Source organism: Amblyomma americanum, chromosome 3, assembly GCF_052857255.1.
Source record: "Amblyomma americanum isolate KBUSLIRL-KWMA chromosome 3, ASM5285725v1, whole genome shotgun sequence".
NCBI classification, from domain to species: domain Eukaryota; kingdom Metazoa; phylum Arthropoda; class Arachnida; order Ixodida; family Ixodidae; genus Amblyomma; species Amblyomma americanum.
In genome coordinates this window covers 39,640,748-39,667,028 of record NC_135499.1, presented here as the reverse complement: position 1 = coordinate 39,667,028, position 26,281 = coordinate 39,640,748, and the positions used below count along the sequence as shown (strand labels likewise).

Here is a 26,281-nt window from a genome sequence, read left to right as displayed (position 1 = left end):
CAAACACTAGAATAGCTAAACATGCTTGTATTCTGAGGTGTAGAGGCTGCAAGCTGGCCAAGACGACCCATCCCTTTTTCGTCAGGTGTTAATTCCGTTCTGGTTATGTGTAGCTGAACGTCTAGAAGCCACAAATGAGCGATGAGGGACACCGTAGTAACGGGCCTTGGATTAACTTGCACTGACATCCCACAGAACACGGCCGTTTTTGCGTATCGCCTCCAATGAAATGCGGCCGGAATTCAATCTTGCGACTTTGGGATTATAGTGCTCTGTTCTACCGGCACACCAGCGGAATGAACGGCGCCCACGATGGAATTCCGCAATTAGAAATTCCCCAAGCATACACCAAAGGGCACGGCAGCAGGGCTTACACGCAGATGGCTCATCCGTTTGTCTTCTACGTGCAGATCGTCGCCAGCCTGCTGCTGATACCAGCGGGACAACAAGAGTTCAACCGGCCTTTCGTGATTCACCACGCGCATGTGCTACAGAACGCCAGCATTTTGCCGCTTCCTATCCTGGAACCTGCGGATGGGACCCCATCATCGTCTACTTCCAGCGGAAGTGAATTCTTCAAGCCATTCAGCACAGCGCCACCCCCCTTCCCGAGGATAAAACCCGCCAACGCACCACCGCATTCCAAAGGGCACGGCAGCAGGGCTTACACGCAGATGGCTCATCCGTTTGTCTTCTAAGTGCAGGTAAGAAGACGTTTTGGAAAATTTTCGCTCTAGCGAGTGCGGTCTTGTCGTGCTGCCGTGCCCTGCGGTACTTCTGGATGCTTTGTATGACATAGTGTACCTTGCAAAGTTGCTATTGCTTGCCGGTGATGTCGAGACAAATCCCGGGCCCGGGATGACGGAACTTTCAGAACAGCTAAAACAAATCGCTGCCGACATAAAGTCTATAAAAGAAGAACGACTGACGTCGATCGAAGAAAAGCTAGAACGTCTAACATGCCTAGAAAATAATGTATCAGCCTGCACTGAACAAGTCGCTAGCCTACAAAAACAAGTGTCATCCCTGGAGTTAAGAATAGATGACCTAGAAAATCGATCCAGAAGATCTAACCTCATCGTTTATGGTATGCCAGAAGATGAAGAAAACTCCGAATCCCTGGAGCAGGCAGAGAACGAAAAGGTCATTAAGGATACTTTAAAGTTAGATGAGGTCTCAATCGAACGGATACATCGAATAGGCAAACCGGAGGTAAACAAAACAAGGCCAATAATTTTAAAGCTGTTAGATTTCCGAGAGAAAACAAAAATTTTGCGAAGCTGTCACAAACTGAAGGGGAGCGACTACGTCATCAGCGAAGATTTTTCACCCCGTATTCGAGACATTAGGCGGAGGCTATGGGAATATGGGAAACCAAAAAAGGGCTCTGGTGATAAAGTGGCTTTGGTTTATGACAAACTAAAGATCAACAGTCGCCTTTATTTTTGGGATGAAGAAAAAAATGCGGTGTCTCCCATAGTATCCACTTCTAATAAACCAAAAAACCAGGACCCCGATACGCGCAACCTGCGTCCACGCCGCCCCCAGTGTCCAAAATAACCTTCGTTAATGTTAACGCTCGAAGTATAATTAACAAGCTTGATCCCCTCTAATCGATAATATTAAATTTTGAGCCAGAATTCATCATTATAACAGAAACTTGGCTAACCAAAGATGTCAAAGACTTTGAAATAACTCCCCCAAACTACGTCATTATTCGCAAAGATCGGCCAACACGAGGCGGAGGCATTGCTTTGTTGATAAAAAAAGAAATACTGTTCATTACCTTGCCGGACGTTGAAGGAGTTGAATCAGTTTTTTGTAAACTTTGCCTTGTAGATACTACCATCACTGTGGGGTGCATCTATCGCTGTCATTCTTCCGATCTGATTACAATGCAATCTTTGTACGCGTATATGCAGCAGCATGTGAAGGGAAACAAGGTGATATTACTGGGCGACTTCAATCTACCTGACATTAACTGGCACACACTACATCATCGATCACCTTGCCCGATGTTCTTTTTGATATCATGCTTTCTTTCGATCTAAACCAGATAATAAACGAGCCTACGCAGGTACAAGGATCTAGCTCAAACATTTTAGACCTAGTATTTCTTAGTAATCATTTGCCTATCAATGAGGCAAAATCCGAAGTGCCAGCCACAAACTGGTCTATTGTGCTGTCCCATATAATGGTTCTCTACCTTCTTCACGATCAGCAATAATGTATTAAGATTACAGCAGAGCCGATGATACAGGCATCATTGATACACTATCACTCGAACTCTCATCCTTCCATCAACTCGCACACGATACAAACACAAACATCGAATCCCTATGGCATAAATTTAAAACAGTTGTGTCATACTGTGTCACTAACTACGTACCATTGAAAACTAAAAGGACCCACAAACATAACCCCTGGATAACTCGAACCGTAATCCACGCAAAAAGAAATGTTCGACGACTCAGAAAGAGACAGAAAGACCATCCATCACAACGAACAGTTCTAAAACTTATTTCCGCTGTTGATGATTTGAAATCAAAAATGAAGAGGGCCAAGACAGATTATTTTACACAAACACTTCCTAAATTTCTAAAAAATTCTCCCCAAAAATTCTGGCGTTACATAAACACTAAAAAACAAGGTGAGGCAGGCATCGCCGGAGGATAACTACTTTAAATAACTACTTCTGCTCCATTTTCACAACGGATAACGGAGAGCTACCAGGAATGAACTCTAGCGCAGGCGTGACAATCGAACCACTAACGGTAACTGAACCAGGAGTGTTAAACCTTTTACTAAATCTGGACACTAAGAAAGCACCAGGGCCTGATAACATCTCTAACATATTCCTGCATAGATATGCCAAGTGGATAGCTAAATTCCTGGTACTACTTTTTAACAAATCATTATCCACTTGCACCCTCCCTAGGGATTGGAAAACCGCCAAGATAACACCGATACACAAATCAGGAAATAAATCCGACCCTTCGAACTTCAGACCTATATCACTAAAGAGCACAGTATGCAAGTTATTAGAACATATTGTTTTAAAACACAAACACTTATCTTCAAGTAAATGACATTTTAACCCCGTGTCAGCACGGCTTTCGTAAGGGTCTTTCTACTATTACTCAACTAATTGAATTAACACATGACATATCCACGAGCATTGACAACCAGAAACAAATTGACCTTATATTTTTAGACTTCTCGAAAGCATTTGATCGTGTGTCGCATACTAAACTTATTGCAAAACTTCAAGTTATTTTAGGAACTGGCCCTATTCTAAACTGGATTAAAGACTATCTTAGTAATCGCATGCAATTTGTTGAAATTAACGATGAGAAATCAGCAACAACTAATGTTACATCAGGAGTACCCCAAGGAAGCGTCCTAGCACCAGTACTGTTCCTAATATTTATAAATGACCTACCAGCTTGTTTCACAGAATATTAAACTTCTCGCAGATGACTGCGTCCTTTACAAGGAAATTAACTCTTTTGATGACCATGTAGTTTTAAATAACGCCTTAACAGCAGTGTACCAGTGGTATCAGGACTGGCAGATGGACATCAATTTAAATAAATCTGTTCTTTTGTCTAGAACTAGGAAAAAACACACATCAGCTTTTTAGTACACGCTTAATAATATTCATCTTGCATCTGTCCTTGAGCATAAGTACCTTGGTGAGATACAAACCTCTGATTTCAGATGGGATTCGCACGTCATTATCATCACATCTAATGCACTAAAACAAGTCTTCTTCATTAACAGACACCTTAAACTAGCACCCTCAGAAACAAAATTACTAGTATATAAAACTATTGTCAGACCAATTCTAGAATACGGCAACACCATTTGGTTTCCCTTTACTAACAAGCTCATTAAAAAACTTGAAGGGGTGCAGAGAAAGGCACTAAGATGTGTATATAATAAACACTCCCTTACAGACTCTCCAACACAATTACTAAAACGTGCAGAACTCCTAACCCTGGAGAACAGAGCAAAATTCGCAAGACTTAAAATTATGTATCAGCTAATAAACAACCAACTAAATGCGCCCGCTACAAAATACATAACGACCCCAAAAACTAGATCGACCCGCCACAACCTCACACACAAAATAAACGAGTTTCCATTCCGTACTGACATATTCAAGTACTCATTTTTTTTCCTCGAGCTACACGAGAATGGAACAATCTAAACATAGACATTACTAACAGCTCATCATTAGATGCGTTCAGTGCCCTGGTTATAGATCACCTGTTTGTTTCCCATAGTTATTCCCATTTTCCACACTTTTCTGCCCTGTTTATTTTTACCGTTTTGTTTGTGCCCAGGTTGAAAATACAACACTAACTGCAGCCGATTTCCTTTTTTGGTATGCATATCATCATGTTTGCCGCCTATTATTTGTACCTCAACTTGAATTCTCTAACCGATTTTGTAACTATTTTTGCCATATGTTATTGTTCAAATTGTTTACTTACCAACATGTGCACTACAACTGTATCATTCAGAGCCCTTCCTGTTACAGTTTCTGATGGGACTTACAGTATGAAATAAGAAAAAAACGGAAGTGCACCGTCGGTACGTTGAATGATTGCTGCTTCCTGCAGTCCCGACGGAAATTGACTGTTGGAGCCATGTCGCTAAACTCCAGCCACTTGCAAGGACCGCGGCAGTTGTAAAATGAATGCACGCAGCAAGGACCGGGTTACATTTGGCACCGAGGCTTTTCTTTCCAGAACCTTCCAACGTGCCCGGTGCAGCAACATCGCAATGAATGCAACAGCCGCGGGTCAGGCCCGCAAAACAAGACTGTTGGGCGTTACAGCGGTTGCAGTGCAAAGCCACGTCACCGAAAAAGGAAAGGCAAGCAACGACTAACCTTGACGGCAGACATTTACAGCGCTTCTTCTGTCCAGGAGCTCTCACGCGTCATGCATGCCGCCACAGTACGTGCGCCATCGATCGAGAGCTTCTAGACGATTGCAACACCATGGCAAAGCTCGAAACTTCGAAGACGGGCCCAATTTTGACGCTTGCAAGTCAGAACCTGCATTCAAGCAATTCAAGTTTCAGGGGCTGCGTTCCAATACTCTAGACGTCTAACAAGACGTCTAGTGTGACGTCTAGGAAGCAGTCTACATGTCCATGTATTGGAATGGATGGATGGATGGATGGATACGGCTGAACCCTTTACATCGGGCGGTGGCTCAAGCCACCTAGCCATGTCTTGTGAAATTTTACTCCTGTCTTGCTTTTAGCCACCAATCAGATAACCTTCGCTTGGTTACTTCTAACCTCTTAAAATCCACTTTCCCCTCACTATCCCTAAACCCCAATGCCTTGGGTAAGTCAGCCCCGCTGCCTTCCACTGTAGGGTGAAGCCCTTTACAGAAAAGTATCAAGTGTTCAGCCGTTTCCTCCTCCTCTCCGCACGCAATGCACAAAGTGTCTATCTCCTGGTACCTGACTCTATACGTCTTAGTCCGCAAAACTCCAGTCCTGGCCTCAAACAGCAAAGAACTTCCCCTAAAATTATCATAGATATTTTCTTTGACAATTTCCTGTTTAAAGGTCCGGTATGTTTCCAGTGCCGATTTCGTCAGCATCCCTGTTTTCCACAACGCTCTCTCTGTTCCTTTAACCTTTTTCTTAACCGATAAATGCTGATTTGCCCCCTTACTGCTGTCCAGATATTTGCTTGTCAATTTTCTAGTTCGCTTTCTCCATTTCGTGTCAACATTCTTTATATACAGGTATCTGAAAACTTTCCTAGCCCACCGCTTTTCCTCCATCCTTCTCAATCGTTCCTCAAATGCCATCTTACTGCTAGCCTCTCTGCTCTCGAAAGACGCCCATCCCATATCCCCCTGTACCCCCTGATTTGGTGTATTGCCATGTGCTCCCAAAGCTAACCTCCCTACTCCCCGTTGCCTAATTTCCAGCCTTGCTTGAACATCTGGCCTCATACACAGGACCGCATTCCCGAAGGTCAGGCTAGGGACCATCACCCCTTTCCAGATCCCTCTTACCACCTCATACCTATTGTAATTCCACAGTGCCCTATTTTTCATGACAGCTGCATTCCTACTAGCTTTATTCATTACATATATTTCATGCTCTGTCAGATACTCAGCACTGTTATTTATCCACACCCCAAGATACTTGTACTCATTCACTACTTTTAGCACGAACTCCTGTATTCTATGCTCGCCGCCCTCCTCATTAAATATCATGACTGCAGATTTTTCCTTACTATACTTGAAGCCTAATCTATCTCCCTCTGTACTGCATATGTCTAACAACTTCTGCAGGTCTTCCTTGTTGTCAGCCATTATCACTATATCGTCCGCGTATATTAGTCCCGGTAATGTCTGTTTAATCAATTCCCCTTGCTTGAAAAAAGATAGGTTGAAGCCTAGTCCACTCCCCTCTAGCTTGGCTTCCAAACCTTGCAGGTACAACATGAACAACAAAGGGGACAGAGGACATCCTTGTCTAAGCCCCAGCTGTATCTCTACAGGCCCTGATACATTTTTTTTCCCATTTTATGAGCACTCTGTTACCTCTATATATATCTTTTAAAAGATTAATTACTCCATTTTCCACATCCAATGTGCCCAATATGTCCCACAAATGCTCCTGAGGAACGTTGTCATAGGCTCCCCTAATATCCAGAAATGCTAGCAATAAGGGCCTATGTTCCTTTTCCGCAATTTCTATACACTGTGTCAATGAAAATAGATTGTCCTCCAACCTCCTTTGTTTCCGGAACCCATTCTGTAGTTCCCCTAACACCCCCTCGTTCTCCACCCAAGCCTGCAGTCTATCCTTTATAATTTGCATCACCACCCTGTAAACCACAGATGTCACTGTTATGGGGCGATAGTTACTTATGTCTGCTTTGTCCCCCTTTCCCTTATATATCATGTTCATTCTACTTAATCGCCATTCATCGGGGACTTTCTCATCCACTATCATTTTGTTCACTACCTGTATTAATGTTTGCTTGGATTTTGGTCCTAACTTCTTTATCAACATAATCGGGATCCCATCTGGTCCTGTTGATGTGCCACTAGGAACCTTCTTCTCTGCCCTTTCCCACTCTCCTTGCTCAAGTGAAGCTATTGCTGTAACCGGTCTATCCTCCTTCGATAAACTATGTACCACGTGCTTTGCTGCAAATTTTTCCGTCATCCTTGTTCCTATGTGTTTTATTGCTTCATCCCCTTCTAGTCGAATACCCTCATCTGTAACAATAAACCTTTGTTCTAGCCTAGTTTTATTACTCATTGCATTTAGATGTTTCCAGAATTTTTGGGCTGCTTTTCTATCCTTTTTATTTACTTTTGACATCCATTGGGCACCCTTTCTTCGAATTTTCTCATTAATCAAATAGGATGCGTCCCTTCAACACTTTATGAAGGTATCCCATTTTCTGTCTACTTCGGGTTTTGGTTCCCCCCTCTTCTTGGAATATCTGTGTTCTCTGGATGCTTCCTTGCGCTTTTCTATTGCCCTCTTGACCTCCTCATCCCACCAACTCTTGGGTTTGCGTCTTTTCCCTTTTAACTTTACTCGCACCTTAGCTAGCTCTAGCTCCAGTAATCGAGTTAATTTGGTATAAGTCCATTCTGTTTCACTATCCTCAAAAATTACTTTCTCGATTCTTTTGGCTGCTACTTCCAATTGCTTTTCTGAGTAAAAATTTCCCCCTGATTGTTCATCTTGCTTCAGTCCTACATTGCTTTTTCCTCTGAAGCTCAACTTGATACGCTTGTGGTCACTACCTAGACTTCTGGAACCATCTTCATCTATGCTCATTACCCCTAATCTGTTCTACATCCTCTGTGACATTAGTGCATAATCTATCGTCGAGTGCAGACTCCCCGCCTCCCATGTTATGAGCCCTTCACACTTCTCGGTGCTGTTGCATACAACTAAATCATGCCTGTCACACATGTCCTGCAGCATGCTTCCTGTCGAATCCGTGTACCCATCCAGGTCTTCTATGTGTGCATTCATGTCACCTAATATAATTATCTCGCCCTGTCCTCCTAGCTCATCAATGTCGCTTGCAATACATTCTAACATTTTCCTGTTTTCCTCTCTGGCATTGACCCCTGTCCACAGGTATACAAAGCCAAGGAGTGTTAGCTTGCCTGCCACTGTTCCTTTTAGCCATAAATGTTCCCTGCATCCCAGTCTAACCCTTTGAAAATTCATACTTTTATGAATGAATGCCCCAATTCCACCTCCCTTTCTGCTGCCCTCTGTTCTATTGCAATATTCCCATGCGTAGTCTGGGTTACAGGGTGGTTGCTCCATGTCTCTAAGATGTGTTTCCGCTAAACCATATACCATTAATTCCTCCTGTCTTAACTGTTCTTCTATTTCCTCCCATTTCAGTCTATTCCTGCCACCTTGCATGTTAATGAAACCTATATCTGAATTAACTTGGCCCTGGCGCTTGCGTCTCTTTCTTCCCCTATGGTTCCATTGTCCGTTTGATCTTAATTCTTCCTTCTCTACACTGGTTCCATCAGAGCTCTGGGTCCCCCCAAAAAAGCTGTTGCCTGGCGACCTATCCTACTGCCCACCTTCTTGCCAGTGGCACCACCGTAGTGGATGCCATCCTGTGCAAAAGGGTGGGGCCTAACCTCATACACTTCCCTGTTCACCTCCATCACCTCGTATCTTAGTCGTCGACTCAATAGCCTAATTACCCGATTAGTCTCCACGACCCTCCTTTCCGTTTCGCGAGCCTGTCTCTGGACCTCTGGGATTGTGCATATGGTCACATGCACACTCCCAGAGGCCTCTCTAAGCCTACGCATCCCCACCTCCAACTGCATCTCAAGATTCTGGCTCCTCCCCTGCAGTACATCATTGAGACCAGCATGGATGACCACAAGGTGTTCGCCATCCATGCTGCCCACCACCACCTCCCGGGCTCTGGCCATTGCATCCACCATGCACTTTCCCGACTGAGCCTCCACCTGCACCCGCCTGTCTGCCTTCACTGCCGTCAGAACGCCTCCCTCAACCCTCGCTACATTCGAGTCCCCGACCACAAGAACTCTCCTGCGCCCCAAACGTTCGCTTCCTAATTCCATCTGTTGGCCTCCGGATCGCTCTAGCTGCCTCTCCTGCCGCTGTACGCTATTGTCGCGAGTTTCCATGCCCGCTTTAACCTTTTTCATTGCGTTCTCATTTTTCTCACTCGATGCTCGCTGCACTACAGCACTGTACGATTGACGAGCCTCGTCCCCCGCCTGACACTTCTCCGAACTGGGGTGCCCAGCCGGCCGCGACCTGAGCGCTTCAACCTGTTTTTCTAGTTGGATCCGCTTTTCCCGCTCTTCTTTAATCTCGCCCACCATTCGCTTCAACAGGGCGGCATTATTCTCCTCCTTTTTAATCAAATCGGCGACCTGAGCTTCCAGCTTAATCCGTGCCTCTCGTTCGACCTGCCAGTCCGCATTAAGTGCATTAAACCCAGCTTCCCATTCCCCTTTTAACGCATGAACGGCGTCCCCAAACCGCTTGCACATCTTACACACGAAGCTAGCCTCATCCGCCTCGGCTAAGCTCCCGAACCCAGTCTCATCTAAGTAACACCAACGGTCGCACTCCTGGCACTGTACTGACTCCCCGTCCTCGTCCTCCTTAACTTTCCTATCTTGCCGACCCATCGTCCGGCCGGCTACGCCTTGTGAAAGCTCGCCAAAATTCCTATGCCGATAGCCCTTGACCCTGCGCAACGTAAAAACCCGCTAAAAATTATTCTCACACACCTCCGCTGGCCTCCCTACACTTAACTCGGTTTAAAACTACCGCCCGACAGCATGTATAAAGTGCAAAATACCAAAAACACTTAGCTTCGGACGTAGTCGCTGCAGCTCCCAGCCACGTTCCTCCCGACAAGCAGCGCCCTCTGTCTACTGCTGGATGGATGGATGGATGGATGGATGGATGGATACGGCTGAACCCTTTACATCGGGCGGTGGCTCAAGCCACCTAGCCATGTCTTGTGAAATTTTACTCCTGTCTTGCTTTTAGCCACCAATCAGATAACCTTCGCTTGGTTACTTCTAACCTCTTAAAATCCACTTTCCCTTCACTATCCCTAAACCCCAATGCCTTGGGTAAGTCAGCCCCGCTGCCTTCCACTGTAGGGTGAAGCCCTTTACAGAAAAGTATCAAGTGTTCAGCCGTTCCCTCCTCCTCTCCGCACGCAATGCACAAAGTGTCTATCCCCTGGTACCTGACTCTATACTTCTTAGTCCGCAAAACTCCAGTCCTGGCCTCAAACAACAAAGAACTTCCCCTACAATTATCATAGATATTTTCTTTGACAATTTCCTGTTTAAAGGTCCGGTATGTTTCTAGTGCCGATTTCGTCAGCATCCCTGTTTTCCACAAAGCTCTCTCTGTTCCTTTAACCTTTTTCTTAACCGATAATTGCTGATTTGCCCCCTTACTGCTGTCCAGATATTTGCTTGTCAATTTTCTAGTTCGCTTTCTCCATTTCGTGTCAACATTCTTTATATACAGGTATCTGAAAACTTTCCTAGCCCACCGCTTTTCCTCCATCCTTCTCAATCGTTCCTCAAATGCTATCTTACTGCTAGCCTCTCTGCTCTCGAAAGACGCCCATCCCATATCACCCTGTACCCCCTGATTTGGTGTATTGCCATGTGCTCCCAAAGCTAACCTCCCTACTCCCCGTTGCCTAATTTCCAGCCTTGCTTGAACATCTGGCCTCATACACAGGACCGCATTCCCGAAGGTCAGGCTAGGGACCATCACCCCTTTCCAGATCCCTCTTACCACCTCATACCTATTGTAATTCCACAGTGCCCTATTTTTCATGACAGCTGCATTCCTACTAGCTTTATTCATTACATATTTTTCATGCTCTGTCAGATACTCAACACTGTTATTTATCCATACCCCAAGATACTTGTACTCATTCACTACTTTTAGCACGAACTCCTGTATTCTATGCTCGCCGCCCTCCTCATTAAATATCATGACTGCAGATTTTTCCTTACTATACTTGAAGCCTAATCTATCTCCCTCTGTACTGCATATGTCTAACAACTTCTGCAGGTCTTCCTTGTTGTCAGCCATTATCACTATATCGTCCGCGTATATTAGTCCCGGTAATGTCTGTTTAATCAATTCCCCTTGCTTGAAAAAAGATAGGTTGAAGCCTAGTCCACTCCCCTCTAGCTTGGCTTCCAAACCTTGCAGGTACAACATGAACAACAAAGGGGACAGAGGACATCCTTGTCTAAGCCCCAGCTGTATCTCTACAGGCCCTGATACATTTTTTTCCCATTTTATGAGCACTCTGTTACCTCTATATATATCTTTTAAAAGATTAATTACTCCATTTTCCACATCCAATGTGCCCAATATGTCCCACAAATGCTCCTGAGTAACGTTGTCATAGGCTCCCCTAATATCCAGAAATGCTAGCAATAAGGGCCTATGTTCCTTTTCCGCAATTTCTATACACTGTGTCAATGAAAATAGATTGTCCTCCAACCTCCTTTGTTTCCGGAACCCATTCTGTAGTTCCCCTAGCACCCCCTCGTTCTCCACCCAAGCCTGCAGTCTATCCTTTATAATTTGCATCACCACCCTGTAAACCACAGACGTCACTGTTATGGGGCGATAGTTACTTACGTCTGCTTTGTCCCCCTTTCCCTTATATATCATGTTCATTCTACTTAATCGCCATTCATCGGGGACTTTCTCATCCACTATCATTTTGTTCACTACCTGTATTAATGTTTGCTTGGATTTTGGTCCTAACTTCTTTATCAACATAATCGGGATACCATCTGGTCCTGTTGATGTGCCACTAGGAACCTTCTTCTCTGCCCTTTCCCACTCTCCTTGCTCAAGTGAAGCTATTGCTGTAACCGGTCTATCCTCCTTCGATAAATTATGTACCACGTGCTTTGCTGAAAATTTTTCCGTCATCCTTGTTCCTATGTGTTTTATTGCTTCATCCCCTTCTAGTCGAATACCCTCATCTGTAACAATAAACCTTTGTTCTAGCCTAGTTTTATTACTCATTGCATTTAGATGTTTCCAGAATTTTTGGGCTGCTTTTCTATCCTTTTTATTTACTTTTGACATCCATTGGGCACCCTTTCTTCTAATTTTCTCATTAATCAAATAGGATGCGTCCCTTCTACACTTAATGAAGGTATCCCATTTTCTATCTACTTCGGGTTTTGGTTCCCCCCTCTTCTTGGAATATCTGTGTTCCCTGGATGCTTCCTTGCGCTTTTCTATTGCCCTCTTGACCTCCTCATCCCACCAACTCTTGGGTTTGCATCTTTTCCCTTTTAGCTTTACTCCCACCTTAGCTAGCTCTAGCTCCAGTAATCGAGTTAATTTGGTATAAGTCCATTCTGTTTCACTATCCTCAAAAATTACTTTCTCGATTTGTTTGGCTGCTACTTCCAATTGCTTTTCTGAGTAAAAATTTCCCCCTGATTGTTTATCTTGATTCAGTCCTACATTGCTTTTTCTTCTGAAGCTCAACTTGATACGCTTGTGGTCACTACCTAGACTTCTGGAACCATCTTCATCTATGCTCATTACCCCTAATCTGTTATACATCCTCTGTGACATTAGTGCATAATCTATCGTCGAGTGCAGACTCCCCGCCTCCCATGTTATGAGCCCTTCACACTTCTCGGTGCTGTTGCATACAACTAAATCATGCCTGTCACACATGTCCTGCAGCATGCTTCCTGTCGAATCCGTGTACCCATCCAGGTCTTCTATGTGTGCATTCATGTCGCCTAATATAATTATCTCGCCCTGTCCTCCTAGCTCATCAATGTCGCTTGCAATACATTCTAACATTTTCCTGTTTTCCTCTTTGGCATTAACCCCTGTCCACAGGTATACAAAGCCAAGGAGTGTTTGCTTGCCTGCCACTGTTCCTTTTAGCCATAAATGTTCCCTGCATCCCAGTCTAACCCTTTGAAAATTCATACTTTTATGAATGAATGCCCCAATTCCACCTCCCTTTCTGCTGCCCTCTGTTCTATTGCAATATTCCCATGCGTAGTCTGGGTTACAGGGTGGTTGCTCCATGTCTCTAAGATGTGTTTCCGCTAAACCATATACCATTAATTCCTCCTGTCTTAACTGTTCTTCTATTTCCTCCCATTTCAGTCTATTCCTGCCACCTTGCATGTTAATGAAACCTATATCTGAATTAACTTGGCCCTGGCGCTTGCGTCTCTTTCTTCCCCTATGGTTCCATTGTCCGTTTGATCTTAATTCTTCCTTCTCTACACTGGTTCCTTCAGAGCTCTGGGTCCCCCCAAAAAAGCTGTTGCCTGGCGACCTATCCTACTACCCACCTTCTTGCCAGTGGCACCACCGTAGTGGATGCCATCCTGTGCAAAAGGGTGGGGCCTAACCTCGTACACTTCCCTGTTGACCTCCATCACCTCGTATCTTAGTCGTCGACTCAATAGCCTAATTACCCTCTTGTCTACTGCTCTTGTCTACTGCTCTTGTCTACTGCTCACGCCGCCTCGCGGCATAATAATGTAACTAAAGCTTATGAACAGTTGTACTGCTATTTTTCAAAAAGTGAGCAATAACGATAATTAAAAACGTGTTTTCAACAAGTTTACACATTTCTTCTGCAATGACTTCGCGCGTAAACCGGACTGGTGGATGTGCCTATCGGTCAGTCTACTTGTAGACCTCCTGCATGTTTGTAAACAAACGAGGTGGCGCTGCAGTCGCTAGCGAGCTCGTGGTAGGCAAAAGGTCGGGGAGTGGCGTCGCGGATAGGTGTTGAGCTCGGGTTTTCAAGCCTTGTAGGCGCGTTTCCAGCTTCTGCGAATCATAGCAATGGTCGATGCTTCCAACTTAGTAATTTGTTGAAGTACACGAGCTCGCGTTGGCCACGTGCGGCCTATAAAGAGAAATAGTTTGCACTGTATTGTATATATGGTTAGTAGTAAACGTGTAGAAAGCGTTCCTGTCGTTTATTTATGCGCCAGGCATTGAATAAAACAAGTTTTGACACTCTGCACTAGCCGGAATGATTTTACTTCGGGACAATAGTGAGGGGAAGTGCTGGCCTTGTTTCGTCGGAGCAGACATGCGCTCATCGTCTGCTGACATACGTACGTGTCGCGCTGTGCGAAAAGTGGGGACAGCGTCGTGTCCCTGATCTCCTGTCTCGCTTAGCGCTGTTTTTAGCCGCATGACCACGCACCAGCCAGGCCAACTTGTCCTCTTGTTAAGCTGGTCGATTTGGTGAAAATTGTTGATTTCTAGAATTATTTTCTTTCCTATATCCCTGAAGTCTAGTTTCGTGACGAAAAATTATAGCAAAATATTGAGTACAAATTTATAAATTACGCTTTTTATTAGTGTGGTCGTCAAAAATTGTGAGGTAATTTCTTTGATTTCAGTGCCGCATTTCTTTGACCAAAGCGAAAGCGAAGATGCCATAAATGAGAGAATAAACTTTAAGGTTCGTTTTGCGACCTCTCACATTTTCTGCGACTGGATCACTCACCTTCGTAATTCGCATGAAAATAAAATGATTCCATTTGTCGCAAACTATTCCTGAGACGTAGAGGAGCGTAATAAATATCTCGATTTTATACCCTACACGTGCAGTACTGTGTTAGTTATTTCTTGTAAGAAACGTTTTCATGTAACTATGCGTGCATAAATACTGTCATATAGAAAAAGAACTAATCGCGTCATCGTACAGAACAGGGCTTTATGTACATGCTGGCATAAAAAAACTGCGCACTATCTACTCAGTTATTTAGACCTTGGGGGGACTTGACGACGGTGTTATAATTACCCAGAACTGCACCAGGTATAGCTATAAATAAAAGGAATTACTGAAACTAGCGTAGGAATTTCATATTTGCACCAAGTTTAGTTACATATCGCATGCATGAATAACGAAAGCACTTTTCATTGCCGCGTCCCCTCTCAATCTCGCCACGTGTCTGTTAGCCGCACGCCTGCGGCTGCTTCTTTCCAAACAAGTTTCGCGATCATGTACTACCTCATGAAACATGACACATGCATGATGCAGTGAAAAAGCATATGGCGTTTAGCATACTTAAGGTACGCTATTCTAAGCACACCAACGCGACCGCGCAAGATTGACACAACTTACCAGACTTCTTTCTACTCGAATGAAATAATTGCGTCGTCATATCAAGAAACAGTTTCAAGTAAATATTAAATGTCATAAAACGCGCCATTAAAACATGGTGTGCTATTAACAAAAGAACGCATTCCTTGGGGGCGAGTGAACCTGTCGGCGCCCCGTGCACTCCGGCTCAAGGTGATAAGTACATGTGCAGCTGCATATGTCTTTTTTTTCCTTGAGCAATTATCAGCCTACTATCCTGAAGTTCAGGTGAATGAACGCAGTAACTTGCATGCTATTAAGTGCATTGAGTGGCAGTGCCTATCGACTCCCAGACTTCGCGCTTTACTACAGTGGCCCAATGCCTGTTAGCCAGTTTCCGAATGCGGCATTTATGCGCGAGAAACCTATCGAGGCTAATTTAATATTTTTTATGCTACTACGCGGATCCAGCAGTGACGCAGCTGGTCAATACATGCTGCTTCTGCAGTGCACAGGCTTGAAGCAGCCGCCGGTAGCTGCGGCAGCTGCGGTAGGCACGGGCAAGCGGAACCTGTTTTGCCTACCAAGCGAAAGTCGCTGCTAACATAAGCGCCACCGCATCTTCGTGACGTCGCGGGGTGGAGGAGGTCCGTAGCAGACGGGGCCGCTCTCCGAAGACGACGCTAAAGAGATATGCGATTATTCTTTTATTATTGATGCTCAACTGTACATGCTCCTCGAACGTGCTCGTTCAGACGGTCCTGTAAACATAAGAAAGAATACGAAAGACTGTAATCAATATGCGCGAAATGCGATACGGCTAATATACACTGCAACAGGAAAACACATACGTGACATTAAACCTGCTGTCTGCCCTACGTGGCACTCGGAGACAGCGAGAGACCTAAATACAGCAACGATCTTTAATCCTGCAAAGACTAAAATCAATTCGCAACATGCCGGTGTATTTGTTCTGAGAGTGTAGAGATAAAAAAGAATGCACGCGAAAGAGTTGATGCAACTAATACAGCAACAGAAGAACACATTTGTTAGCCGTCACGCCAGCCGTCTTAACGCCCGTCGAGGAAACCAACGACAGCGACGAGTATTCTCTAAAATCAAGGTGCTAATTAAGATCCTGCATCGTCAGATGCCGGATCACGTAAACAGACCTACAGCGTCCGCTGCTGTAGCAAAGCTCTCAACTGCACGATTTTCTCCTGCGTGATTCACTTCTAGGAATCGCACGTCCACGAAGATTAATTAGCCACTAGTTTGCGTACTAAATAACATGATGGAATGACTCACATTTTTCCTTTTCTATACTCCGTGTACAGTCCGACGCCCGCAAGAGCACGACTCGCTCATCCGCGTACATCAGCTCCGCCATCTTTAGACAGCAAGTTAGCCTGCATCGATGTGGACTTCGGCGAAGCAGTCTTATGAGACTGCTTCGCCGAGAAATGGAACGCGTCCCAAGATGGCGGCTGTCCAGAAGCGTTTCGGTGCAGGTGGGCTGGAAACGCTGATTGGTCGATGGGATGCGCTTCTCCGTGACGTTTTTCTGCTTCTCCCTCGTTCTCAACCGGACGTGGGTTCGCCGCGCCTCTCTCGGCCTGTCCCTAGAGTGCCTAGGGAATCGCTAGGGCCGGCTGGCCGGCCGCCGGGCGTGCGTGGTCTGCGGGCATTCTCTTCGTGAGCGTAGGCGGCGGCGCGCGCGTTTCGGAAGCTGTCCAGGTATGGCTTTTTTTTTTGCGTGGTGCGCTCGTCGGCGCAGCCAGCTGAAATTTCTGTACAGTTCTTGCTTCCACGACATTGCGACGACCCCCAAAAGGCGCTGACCCGCGAGAAATCGCCAGCGACATAAAGGTACGCATTTTATCTCAAATTTCGCTTCATGAAGTGCTGTACCGCTTACCTACATGCCTTGCGCATTCCAGGACCTCGTTTTCCTGCTGCAGGAGCACGTCGTGCTGGTGTTCAAAATTCTCCAACTCCATTACGACGACCCACATAAGGTGCGGTTTGAGGACCGCCGGCGTCGCCATCTGAACCGCCGTCTGACAGCCACGATGAAGCGCTTGTCTGGCGTGCACGTTCTCAATCACGAGGTAAGGGTTGAACAACGTTTTCGCAAGTTTTCTCGTGCAGAACTCGCCAAATTGCGGCGCTTGTAACGTAACTTTTTTTGCAGCATCGTTTCCTGGATGCTTCTGGCGAGCCGATGCTGTCCTTGTTTGCCGCAGACCGGGGCATCGACCAGATGTCAAAGATTATCGTCGCGGCCCTCGTCAAGATCTACGGACCAGGGATGGCGTCGGCTTCAAGGGCAAGACCAGGAGAGGTGTACGTCGTGCACCGGTGTCGTCGGTGCGGAGCCAAAGGGCACAAGACGGACCACTGCTGGGCCTACTGCTCACCGCGCCGCCACGCCGCTGCAGGTCGCGGTTGAAGTGCTCCTGCAAAACGGCCCTTTTTAGGGCCACCTCATTGTTTCCTGGCAGATCGCGAGCGTCCCGTTTCGTGCCCGTATTCCCTCTCTGTCGAAATCGACGCCAGACATCCAAATCGCGCGGTGTGAGCTAGTAAATCGCTGGTAGAGACAAAAACTCGTGCTTGTATACAGACTTACCCATCTCCAGTGCGCCTTTGTTTATTTCCGTAGGCACTAGTCGCGCTTTGTAGAAATCGACGCCAGCCGCGAAATTTTACATGTTAGACCTCGCTACAGCATTAGCGCAGCGTGCCTTCGTCTCTTTACGTTCTAACTTTTATGCAGCGCACCTTTGTTTGCTCGTTACTTTTGTTCTTTTCAGTCGTTTCCTGAATCCGTCCAAAGAGCCGGGCTAAATGGATGATTATGGAACCACATGGCGATTGCACTGCATACAGCACGACTTTGGTCCCTGTGTTTTTAAATAAAAACATCAGATGTCGAAGGTCATGGTCGTGTCCGAGGATGGCTTCCACAGCTGGGGCCTAACCATAGGGACCGCACACGCTTTGTCGTCGTTGCCAAGTGGAGAGGCCCAAGATGGCTGGCATCCTTAATAAAGATCCCTTCTCGGGGCCGCTTTAGTGTTTCCTGGCAGATCACGCGCTTTCCACACTGTGCACATGCTCTCATTTCCAATTAAAAAGGTCCTTTAATAACAAGATGTTGCATGGTACTTGAACAATAGCGGCTACAATGACAAAGGTGAAGAAGTGCTGGAGTTACACGGAAATAAAAAAGGTTGGGGGTGCCCACATAACCTGAAATGGTTTTGGACAGGACTCCTAGTTAATTGCATTTGGAAGAGAAAGACAAGGTTTAATTTTGCAGTGTAAGCTTGCTTCTCTGAATGAACAGAGAACGTTGCCTCGCACTGTTTGGGCCACCTTCCTTGACCCCATGAAAAAAAAAAGGATGCCTCTGGGAAACTATTTGCGGAATTTCCGCCCCCCCCCCCCCTCGATTCAGAAGGGGAAGGGGGGGGGTGACGGCCTTTTCTTTGTCGGGCTCGGCGCAACGCACGATGGACAAGACGGCGAAAGGAAGGGGGCTGTCAGTGACGCATGTTCCGCGCTCTTCGCTTAGCCAGCGTACAAGTCCCTTCGACAGCCTGAAATGCCTTCGGTGGGCATCGTCACGCATGTCGAAAGGATTGTCATGCACGTGCGACCGCCGATAACATTCCTTGCAAGCTTATTCATTGCCGTGAAAATCGGGCGGTGAGCATTTCTGGTGCGAAGTGAAGGAACTTGGTAAGGTCTGCAAGACCTTACGCAACTTTACTGGGGCATAGCCGCCTTTCCGAAATTAACCGTGACAAGTGCCTAGCTGTCTTTGGATTCCAGCGAAGTTGCAGCTGTACCTCCGAATCCTCCTCGCCCGTTCCCACGCGGCTTCGCATGCCATGTCGCCATGTGCGGTAAAAAGAACAGTTTGCAGAGTTTAAATGGTTCAAGTATGAAGCTATGCAATGAAGCCAATTACAGACTTCTGTACAACAGCTAGAGGAATTTCAAGAGCATGCTGTGTGATGGTAGTCAAAACTAATGCAGTCAACTATTATTTCGTATTTTTTTGACCAAACAGACATGAAATGTCTGAAGATGAATGTGTACCAAACACATCGGTGCATCAGTTAATTGTGATGCGTGAAAAAAATTGTACTAACATATAAATGCCCATATGTCGTCATAATCAGGAATACTGAAGAATTAAGGAAAATAAAAGGTTTTTTTTTGTTCAGGCTCACACACCTGCTACAAACATCTTTATACGCGTACGTAACAATTTATGACTCTGTAAGAAGCATTTTGGGTAAAAAGTACAGTATGGCAGAAAGGAGTCTTTAGGAAATGCACTGTGTAGAAATAGCCATACCAATTTCATGTGATCGTTCGATAAATGTAACAAATACCGTGCAAACAAGCTCGCTGCATAGTATAGTTTTTTTGCAAGTTACTGGTTGCAGACCGCTCTGCAGTCACTGGACTGTGATTGAGTAAGTACTGCATGACAGTGCATGGATTGCACAGCAGTTGCTTGTTCATTTCGTTTACCACCATTTCGTTTACCACCGCAGCGAGCGTTCTTTTGTGCCCGCATGTGTGCTTTCGGTGCGGGAGGGCGTCCTTGGCGGCACCCTCCGTTCTGCGAACGGACCGATGGGCGCCCGCTTCGTTAGCTTATTGGTGTGGTCGTTAGGGCCGCGGGAAATGCCGCCGCTGCCAGAAGTACGAACCGGAGAGCCGTGCGGCGTCTCCTTTCAAGCGGACCCATGCACGTGTGCGCGTGAGAGTGTGTGTGTTTGTGTGTGTGTGCGCTTCCGGTGCACTGCAGGTGCGCGGTAGCCTGCAGCGCTTGGAGGCGACTCAGTCAAGTGACAGACGACAAGGAACCCGTGAGAGTGTGTGTGCGATGCTATTTTAGCTTGTAAATAAGTTTTCGTAAATATACCCTTTTGTATTTCCTTCACATGAGAGTTTAATCGTTTCATTTCTTCAGCGCGTATTTGTAACATTAATTTAATCTTAAGCCTCATTTCAAACACAATGAAACAGGACGTGTAACTTTTTGACATGTTCCTTTTTGGCAGCCTCTAAAAATATTTCCGCATGAATGGGCTAGCTTAATTGTTTTGCAGGAATATAACCACGGGACTGCTGTAACTTGCAACATTTTCAAATTGTGTGAGCATCACTGCATGTGAGGGGTCACAACCATATCCTAGCTGTTTCTTGAAGGTCCCGTTGCTTTGATGGCAATGCTTGGACAACCATGACCATCTTCCGCATTCATGCGTACAGGGTATGCCCATTACGTGCATGCCTTTCTACCTATTAATGCCTTACAATGCAAACAGACAACAAATAAAAGGAAGAGCACAAGTACAGACAGTGTTTGTAGCCCACACTCTTCTTCTTCACGTCAGTAAATATATATGGCACATACCCACGCGGGGGGATTTGCCAAGGTACAGTGGAGATTGCCAATGAAATATTTGCACGGGGGAAAAAAAAGACGTGAGGCGGCGGCGTAGAAGACTGAATCAGGATAAAAATTGAAAAATTCAATAAAATTTAAGAAATATGAATTACCGAGAATAGAATCAAGCATTTTAGACATGCAACAGAATTTTGTATGCAGCTAACAAGGTGACCGATCAGTCGCACTTATGTAATCATGAAGGTAGCCACAAACACTGCTTAACGGGAATTCCTTGGCGCTCGCACCGAACGAGAGAAGAACTGGAAGAGACAGAGGGAGTCCTAACCTCGAAAGAGGGACCTCCAAATACTGCTTTCCTTGAACTGCGAACCGCCGGCGAGAGAGGAGAAAATGACCTATTGTTTCAACTTGCCCACATGAGACACAAAGGTTTGTCGCAGCTAGCGAACCCGCATCGGCGCAAGTATAAATTTAAGTGAGGGATTTTGCATCGCAGAAGCGTCACTGACACCTCGCAACGCCTTGATTTACACCACTGGACATTCCATGGGTAATTTAAGTGGTGAAAATCCACGGTATTGAGCAACGGATCACTCAAGCTGGCTGAAATATGTTGGAACCGCTGGAAACGTGAAGTTTCCAACATAATGAGGTGAAGGACAGGAAAGATTACAGGAGCGCTGAGAGCTGACCTTGCCAATAAATCAGCCACCTCGTTAAAATAAACACCCGAATAGGCAGGTACTCAGACCAAGTGGATCTCACGCACTGTGCACGGAACATAAAACCTAAGCGACCAATTCATTAACGATTTTCCGGAATATTGGAGACTAGAACTGAAAGGCAGTCTGCAAAAATGAGAACTCAAGCTACATGCCTGGGAATTAAGAGAAGAGCCAAAATAACCAAAAACTCTACGAAGAATATAGGAGTATAATCAGGGATACAAACAGAATAGCTCCAAGCCAGATCCTGCGAATATATCCCAATTGTAATGTTTAGTAGCTTCTTCTGAATTTAAAAGTAATGCTACTACTTTGAACTTTAAACTTTGGGGGTTCGAATAATAGCTGATAAATCACAGGGGGACAAAAACTGAATAACGGTAACAGAAACTTTGGCTATATTCAAGAAACATTACAAATGTCTTCCTTCGACGACTCTTCTTCCCGCACTGCCCCGTCCACCCGTTTTCTTCAGCAACTTGTTGCAAGGAGATCAGATCAACTTGAAGCGGAGCTAACAAATTCTGCGTGAACCTAACTTGCGGAAGCTGATAGCGTGGCCAATGCCTCCCATGCCTACTACGGATGGAATCAATACAAAGTCGAAGAAAAAGTATACCGCAGCACACATGATTGGAAGTGAAAGACGAATTTTGTTGATGTTGTTAGCCTATCAAAAGATGGCACATACCTACACTGGGCGATCAGCCAAGAATCCGGTGGCTATTCACCTGTACTCAGTTAAAAAAAAGAAAGCCGCGCGGGAACGCAATACTGGTGGATGTGCTGAATTTCAGGAACAAACGTATCGTGCAACAAGTAACAAAAATATTCGTGAATCAGATTTTACATTGCATAATGAACCATGACTGCACCAAAGCAATGAGATATAAGTGAAGCATTTCGTTGCTTTCGTGACAGAAATGAGTTATGAGGTTTGTTGAATAAAAAAAAGTGATTTTTGATGGCAGCCAGCATGAGCCATTTAAAGTTATAGCTCAACATTAGTCACATCTGATATAGATGACACGCATGCTTTGAAAACAAGATAATGTTTTTCTTTTTTTTTATGAGAAATGCACAGGCAGTTTCAAGGCTTGCTTCACAATTTCATTTCTGGCGTATACACAAAGGCATGCCTATAAATTTTTCGTGTGTTACACCAGAACCAACACTACTTAAGTTGGTAAATCATGTTCATTACCTGGGTGTCATTAATAGCAAACATATACTAATGCTGCTAATCCTATAGAAGAACAAACAGCGGTTTTATGAAGACGTTAAATAATACGTGATACTGCATGTGTCCATCAGGCAATGAACTGTGCGGCAGTTTCAGTTTCTCTTCTCTTATTTTCAGTTTCGGTTGTCTTACTTTCAGTTTCGCTTCTTCAGAGTTTCAGTCACATGCATGTCTCTTGACACCACGTATACGTGACGCAAGAAAAGTAGAGGGGGCGGGGGGGGGGGGGGGTTTGGCGGAAACTTGGCGTCATCATGACATCGCTCGCTCCGGTGTGTCGTTCGATCTTGCATCTACAATACAACAACGTGTCGACGAGGTAAACCTATGAGTTGCACGGGATCTTACGCCCCCTCGTACATTCCTAGAAACACCGGGCCAGTCACCAGTACCATGGAACCAGTGGAAGGCACTGTTTTCTACCTACTTAGAGGCGTCTGGCCTGAGTTTGCTGCAACCCGGCGCAAAGCCATGCCTTTGCAGTTGCGCGGCGTCGAAGGTCAGCGTCGTTCCGCAATTAACGCCTCCTGCCACGAGCGCAAAATGAAGGAGCAGGGACCTAAATTAATGGCGATTTCCACTGGTCGTGCTGGAGCAGCTTTTCTTGCTCCGCGACGACGAATTCGAGTTCAACTGGTCGACCTGGACCGACCGCGCGAATTCCGCTGGTCGATTGGAGCAACTCCGTTCCAACGGAGCTCACAAGGCTGATACGCCGACCAGTGGCGGATCTGCTCCGAGGCGGTTTGGGGCGCTCTTTTGCGATTCGAGCGCCTCACTTCAGATCCACCAGTGGAATTCGCCATAAGTGAAGTTACGAAAGGCGAAGATACGTTTCAAACCGCGCTCAGCACTTGCAACCGTCTGCCCTCAGCCACGACGGAACGCTACCGCGGTTCAAGATATGTTTACAGAACCCTGGCGAGCCTGTCAGCTGCAGGTTTACATTGCTCAGTTACGCGAACCTGCGTAGAACTGCGACTTCGACAATTCCGTGAACACTGTTGTTCGTGATCAGCTCGTTTCTGGCGTTGCGTCGGACAACTTCATAGGATGAAATTGTTGCTCGAAGGTGCAGGGCGAACCGGGAAAAGGCGATTAATCGCTTGTACGAAGAGGCACTTTTTTTTAAAATTCATTGGTCACTTTGGCGATGTAAAGTGCGCGAGGCGAAAGCCTTTCTGCGCCCACTGTGGCTGCTTCTTTTAATTTTTATTTAATTATTTTTAATTTTTCGCTTCTGAAACTGCATTGTCACATAAGTTAATTTTTCCTTTTTATTTTTGTTACTTTAAAATTGTTATTTATTTTTATTTTTAACGTTTCGTTTTGAGCTATTCATTTACTTCACAAATTAATGTGTAATTACTAACTAATGCGCAATTTCTAATCACCAATTACTTCTTAATTGCTAAGACTATATGGGTTATATCAATTATTATACCATTGATGACGTCATAGTGTGACAGATTTCGCGGACGGATGGATAACGAGAGCCATTAAAGGCTTTCGCTTTAAATGTTTGCATGAAGTCGCCTATAGGCAGCTATTGGCCCTAGATTGCAGTTATTCGTTTCGGGCCCCTGATTATACACCTATATTCGCTGTTCATTTTCTAGGGGTTCAGTTGGCCCTATAGATAAGGTCTCTTGCATCGTTACTGATGTCATTATACTTGCTGACAGCCTTTCTGTCCTGACTCACTCGAAGGCTCGAAGGACGCTCTTCTGGGCCATTTTCTAAGATTTTTCATTCCACTACATGTTAAAGAAATGCGCTTTCACTGGATACCTGGACACTGCGGCATTGATGCTAACAAGACGGCCGATTTTTTAAACAAAATTTGCGCTTTGTGGGCCTGTGGTACCATTTACTCTAAACACTGTGCATTGACAACAGCTTGCTTCCAATGGTTCCTGCATCTGCATTTTTTCAGTCATGAGCCTCTTCGTGCTGCAGCGGATTTTCAACATTCCCTTGGAGTGTGCGCTTAAGTAGTTCATGGCAATTCGAGGTGTCTATGAAGTGGGATTCCAAATGTCCCCACTTTATAGACAATGATTCCAAATATGAAGTGGGATTCCAAACGGTCCCACTTGTTTTCAAGTGGTGCCACCTCAAAACAAGTGGTTTTAACAAGTGGTCCCAATTGTGGTCTCACTATGCAGGTGTTGTTGAGCCTCTGCGCAGGCTCTTGTGACACTACGTTGCTTTCGCTTGGGACTCTGAGGCAGTTCAAAGCTTTCATGAAGTGAAGCAACTACTTTCAACTTGTGACGTAATGCACTTGTTTGATCCGGCTCTACCAGTGGTCGTGATCACAGATGCTTAATTCAGAGCATGTACTTTCTTTTAACTTCAGATACTACAAAACGTTTGCAAAAACTGCTGGGTCAATAGCCGAAGCTAGTATAGGCCCAATGTACAAATTTGTTATTACAGCAACAGAAGATGCCAACATGAAACTTGGTTATAAATGATCAGTGAACAAAGTATTAGCAAGCAACACTCAACAGCACAGGGCCTAAGACTGACCCCTGGAGGCACTCCAGCACACACAGGCTGTCGAGATGATTTTAAGTGTTTTATGTGGAAAAATTGTTTTCTGTTAGTAATGTAGCTTGTAAAGAAATCAAGAGTGGAATCCCTAAAACCATAGTGCTCTAGCTTGTGAATTAAAATGTTATGATTAACAGTATCAAATGCTTTCTTTAAGTCTAGGAACAAGGCTGCAGATATTTCATTAGCTTGTGAATTAAAATGTTATGATTAACAGTATCAAATGCTTTCTTTAAGTCTAGGAACAAGGCTGGAGACATTTCATAATTATGCAAAGATGAACATAACTCTTGAGACAATGCCATTACTGCTGTAGATGTAGACCTGTTATTTCTGAAGCCTTGTTGACAGTGAGATATGATTCTAGTTCTCTCCAAGTAGTCATTTAGTTGCTTTCCGACAAGTTTTTCGAACACAGTGTTAATGATACTCAAAACCGAGATTGGACGGTAACTGCCTGAATCATTACTATCCTTGTTTGTGAACTGGTATAGCTGCAGCGATCCTCAAAATATTTGCATAAATACCTTCGTAAACTGCATGATCCATTATTATTGATAGGAGTGGAGCAAGTTGGTGGATGTTCTCTTTAATGCTCTCAAAGTAATCCCGTCATGTCTGGTTGCCTTGTTTGCAACGAGTTTTCTTGATTGCTGTGATGTCACAATCGGCAACAGCTTGCGGTAAGAAGGTGTCATGAACACAAGGGTCATTAACAGAGCATGGTATATTAGGGATATGAGCTACAAACTCAGGGCCAATGTTTGTGAAGGAATTATCAAACCTATCAACTGTGTTTTCATCAATGTGTTCAGGAACTACGCGCTGTTTTAACTGTCTACCGATTACGCTATTTCCCACATCCCACATTTTTCAGGAGTTTCCTTCTGCTTTCTGTATTAGCATACAGTTGTATTCTTTCTTTCTCATCTGTATTAATGCCACTCCATAGTTTCTGGAGGATCTGAACTTGTTTGAATAACAAATGTTTTCTTTTTGACGTTTCCACTTACGATACCATTGATCCTTCTCTTGTATAGCCTCAAGTATGTTCTGATTCATCCACAGGCACAAAGAATTGTTCGTACCTACGGGTAGTGCATAATGTGCATTTCGATATGGCAGACTCAAGAGCCTCA

General features: G+C 45.0%; 1 protein-coding gene and 1 long non-coding RNA gene across 4 annotated transcripts in view; both read right to left on the bottom strand.

The window, feature by feature from the left end:
* The window catches only part of gwl (serine/threonine-protein kinase greatwall), a 130,622-nt gene extending 120,701 nt beyond the window's left edge, over positions 1–9,921 (bottom strand). The window contains exon 1 of one of the 3 annotated variants that reach the window (XR_013313225.1): positions 4,901–9,921. Coding sequence is in view for 1 of the 3 variants with exons in the window: in XM_077657282.1 (XP_077513408.1) it covers positions 4,901–4,915 (15 nt within the window). In the remaining 2 variants the exon portion in view is untranslated. The remainder of the gene's footprint in view (positions 1–4,900) is intronic. The other 2 variants (XM_077657282.1, XM_077657283.1) reach the window with 2 other exon arrangements.
* Positions 9,922–15,864: 5,943 nt separating this feature from the next.
* On the bottom strand, positions 15,865–16,649 carry LOC144122920 (uncharacterized). Its single transcript, XR_013312946.1, has 2 exons — positions 16,484–16,649; positions 15,865–15,936 (listed from the first exon to the last, which is right to left on the bottom strand). It is a non-coding gene; the product is annotated as an uncharacterized LOC144122920 (long non-coding RNA).
* Positions 16,650–26,281: the final 9,632 nt, after the last annotated feature.